Source organism: Dipodomys ordii, unplaced genomic scaffold (assembly GCF_000151885.1).
Source record: "Dipodomys ordii isolate 6190 unplaced genomic scaffold, Dord_2.0 Scaffold28, whole genome shotgun sequence".
Taxonomy (NCBI): Eukaryota; Metazoa; Chordata; class Mammalia; order Rodentia; family Heteromyidae; genus Dipodomys; species Dipodomys ordii.
The window spans coordinates 15,628,032-15,632,369 of record NW_012267244.1 but is presented as its reverse complement, the minus strand read 5'-3'; the positions used below and the strand labels follow the sequence as shown (position 1 = coordinate 15,632,369).

Sequence of the window (4,338 nt, the reverse complement as noted above, 5' to 3'; positions counted from 1 at the left end):
TGAGCCACAGCGCCACTTCTGGCTTTTTTCTTTTTTGCTTATGTGGTGCTGAGGAATCGAACCCAGGGCCTCAAGCATGCAAGGCAAGCGCTCTATCACTGAGCCACCTTCCCAGCCCAGAAATACTCTTTAAGTCCATGTTTACCTTTAAGCTCCCTCACTTTCAGATCTGGGAACCCTTCTGTGCAATACTTGACTTGTTTCTTTATTAAAAGAAAAGCTTTGCATATGTCTAAATTAGGGGACCCTTTAAGGATATTGTTTGTATTTTGAGAATGGAGGAAGGTCCGGGTGGGGCTTGAACTCTGGGCCTGAGCGCTGTCCCTCAGCTCTTCAGCTCAAGGCTAGCGTTCTACCAACTGAACCACAGCGCCACTTCCGGTTTTTTCTTTTTTGCTTATGTGGTGCTGAAGAATCGAACCCAGGGCCTCAGGCATGCAAGGCAAGCGCTCTACCACTGAGCCACCTTCCCAGCCCTTATCTCTTTATCTTTATAGGTGGAAATCAACGAGAGCTTGCCCGTCAGAAAAATATGAAAAAAACCCAGGAAATAAGCAAAGGAAAAAGAAAAGAGGATAGCTTGACTACTTCTCAGAGAAAGCAAAGGTGAGTGTACTAAAAGAAACTTTGATTAAAGCCAAATTTTGGAAAATGAAAAACATTTTATTTTTAGTAGTGTTATAGTTTGAGCTCAGTAATTTAAGGCTTACTAGACAAGTGCTCTATCACTTGAGTCACAACCCTAGCCTAAAAAGCTTTTTTAAGCCCTGGTTTGAAACCAGCCCTGACAGAATAGTCCTTAAGATTCTCCGATTAGCTAGCAAAAAGTCAGAGGCGGAGGTTTAACTCAAGGGGTAGAGCACATTTCCAAAAGACTAAAGAATGTGAGGCTCTTGGGACTGGGAATGTGGCTTAGTGGTAGACTGCTTGCCAGGCATGCATGAAGTCCTGGGTTCAATTCCTCAGTACCACATAAACAGAAAAAGCCAGAGATGGTGCTGTGGCTCAAGTGGTAGAATGCTTGCCTTGAGCAGAAGTAGCTCAGGGATAGCACCCAGGCCCTGAGTTCAAGCCCCATGACTGACACCCCCCCTCCCACCAAAAAAAAAAAAAAAAGGCTGAGTAGTACACTCTTGTCATCTCAGCTACAAAGGAAGCATACCTGGGGCAGTGTATGACCTAGGTATAATACAAGTGATAGAACCCTGCCTAGCAAGCAGGAGGTTCTGAGCTCAAACTCCAGTACAGCTGACCAAAAAAAAAAAGAAAGAAAGAAAAAGAATAGCAGAGCAAGCAAAGAAAAAAAGACCCGAACTAATACTGTATACTTTCAATGACAGTTATTATTTGTGATGAGCTTTGCTTGAAATGTCTGTATAGATAGTATAAAAATAGTAAAGTAATAAATAATAGTATAGCTAAAAATAATAGTATAGCCGGGTTCCAGTGGCTCACGCCTGTAATCCTAGCTACTCAGGAGGCTGAGATCTGAGCATCGTGGTTCAAAAGCCAACCTGGGCAGGAAAGGCCAAGAGACTCTTATCTCCAATTAACCACCAGAAAACTGGAAGTGACGATGTGGCTCAAGTGGTAGAGCACTAGCCTTGAGCTGAAGAGCTGAGGGACAGTGCCCAGGCCTAGAGTTCAAGCCTCACGACTGATCAAAATACTACTACTACTACTACTACTACTACTACTAATGTGTAAAAATAGTATACATCAGTGGCCCAGCAATACTTTCAGCTATCCTCTTGGTTCAGAAATAGCCATTGTATACTGAATATACAAATCTTATAAAGGTCTTTGTTAGACATTCTGTATGTATTAGCTCTTGAAAAATGGTATTTGCACCAGTGTATGAATTAGGAAATTAGAGCTACTTTTGTTTGAGATAAGGTTTTGCTGTGTAGTATCCCAGACTGGTCTTGAATTTGGGATCTTTGTGCTTCAGCCACCACCCCAGTGCTGGGTTCACACCCAGTTTGTAGTTCTTAAGTAATATTACTAAGGTTTTACAGCAAGTACAACATAGACCATCTCTACACAGAAAAGTAACCATCACTATTCTTTTCCAGTATATCTTTTTTCTTTTTTCCTTTTTTGTCTTTTTTCCTTTTTCTTTTTTGGTGCCAGTCCTGGGGCTTGAACTCAGGGCCTGGGCGCTGTCTCTAAGCTTTTGTGTTTAAGGTTACCACTCTACCACTTGAGCCATAGCACCACTTCTAGCCTTTTAGTGGTTAATTGGAGATAAGAGTCTAATGAGGGGCTGGGAAGGTGGCTCAATGGTAGAGCACTTGCTTTGCATGCTCGAGGCCCTGGGTTCGATTCCTCAGCACCACATAAGAAAAAAGCCGGAAGTGGCGATGTGGCTCAAGTGGTAGAGTGCTAGCCTTGAGCTGACGAGCTGAGTGACAGTGCCCAGGCCCAGAGTTCAGGCCCCACAACTGGATCAAAAAAAAAAAAAATGTCTAATGAACTTTCCTGACTGGGCTGACGGTTGAGAGCCTCACATCTCAGCCTCCTGAGGATTATAGGTGTGGGCTCTCATTGCCTGCTTTCTTTTTTAAATTATTATTATTTGTGTACATGTGTGCATGTGCCAGTTAATGGGCCTGGAACTCCTGGCCTTAGGGCCTTGCTCAATTTTTTTTTTTTTTTTTTTTTTTCCTGGGACCTGAATTCTGGGCCTGGGCGCTGTCCCTGAGTTCTTCAGCTCAAGGCAAGCCCTCTACCACTTGAGCCACAGCGCCACTTCCAGATTTTTCTGCTTATGTGGTGCTGAGGAATTGAACCCAGGGCCTCATGCATGCAAGGCAGGCACTCTACCACTGAGCCACCTTCCCAGCCCCTTTGCTCAATTTTCTTGCTCAGAGCTGGGGCTCTACTAATTGAGCCATGCCTCCAGTCTGTTTTCCTGGTTAATTGGAGATGGAGTCTTTCCTTTTCTTTTACTTTTTTTTTTTTCTTGTCAAACATGTGAATTCAAGGCCTGGGTGCTGTCTCTGAGCTCTTTTGCTCAAGGATAGCTCTCTACCACTTTGAGCCACTGCTCTATTTCCAGTTTTTCGGTGGCTAATTGAAGATTAAAGTCTCATAGGCTTTCCTGCCTGTGCTGGCTTTGAGCTGGGTCCTTCATATCTCAGCCTTCTGAGTCACTAGGATTATAGGCATGAGCCACCAGCACCTGGCTCACACATACTTTTCTATCCCAACTTGCTTTGTACTTCAATCCCCCCATGTCTCAACCTCCTGAATAGCTACATTACAGGCATGATCCAAGGAGACTTCTTAAAATCCTCCTTCAGAAAATGGTGCTATGGCTCAAATGGTAGAGTGCTCGCCTTGAGCTGAAGAGCTGAGGGACAGCACCCAGGCCCAGAGTTCAAGCCCCACGACCGACCAAAAAAAATCCTCCTTCAGAAAAATAAAGTAAATTAAACCTGTTAACAACCTAGTATAATTGCCATTATTTCTACATTTAGCTGCCTGGTATCAGGCACGCACATGCGCTTGTGCACGTGTGTGTGCACACACACACGCACACCTATTCTTCAGAACAAGTTTAATACGCTTTCCTGCAATTTTGAAAGGTCATGATAATAGTTGGGTTATCATCAGATAGACATCAAAGCTTTTCCATTCTGCCTCCATTCATAAAAGCTGACACTTGAGTGGTTATATCGTCTTTCAGATTATTTTTTTAATGTAGTGAATGGGTTATGGAGAGAGAACAAATGAGAATGAAATTCAGTTATTCTTAAAGCCTTTTCCCCATTCTAGGGACTCTGAGATCATGCAGCAAAAGCAGAAGGCAGCTAATGAGAAGAAGTCAATGCAGACAAGAGAAAAATGATGACTGGCTCTTTGGAAAACCTGGGTGCTACTGCCATTGGGGTGCATCATAAGCTCTAAGATCAAGATTTCTTAAGTATACAGTCATTATCCGTGTTATAACTTATCCTTATAAAACTGTCTATTTTAAACTTTGCTTCTCAATTTGACCAAGTGTTATGCATTAAAACCATCTTTCAAAAATTAAAACACCGACCATGCATGAATTCTACTTGTGAATATTATTTTTTATCAGCAGTGAAACGTTATATAACTTATTAGATAATGAGAATCAGAGTAGGGACTCCTATGTAAACCTTGTTTCATAAACTTCATTAAACAGATCTTTTAACGTGAATCTTACAGACTGGGAAGGTGGCTCAGTGGTAGAATGCTTGCTTTGCATGCATGAGACCCTGGGTTTGATTCCTCAGCACCACATAAGAAAAAAGCCGGAAGTGGTGCTGTGGCTCAAGTGGTAGAGCGCTAGCCTTGAGCTGAAGAGCT

The 4,338-nt window shown here is 42.8% G+C and overlaps 1 protein-coding gene across 1 annotated transcript in view; it reads left to right on the top strand.

Annotated features, from left to right (window-relative positions):
• The window catches only part of LOC105985332 (small EDRK-rich factor 1), an 11,739-nt gene extending 7,681 nt beyond the window's left edge, over window positions 1-4,058 (top strand). The window contains exons 2-3 of the mRNA XM_013015827.1: window positions 498-606; window positions 3,781-4,058. Coding sequence (XP_012871281.1) covers window positions 498-606; window positions 3,781-3,853 — 182 coding nt within the window. The 3' untranslated portion in view covers window positions 3,854-4,058. The remainder of the gene's footprint in view (window positions 1-497; window positions 607-3,780) is intronic.
• The last annotated feature ends 280 nt before the right edge of the window (window positions 4,059-4,338 follow it).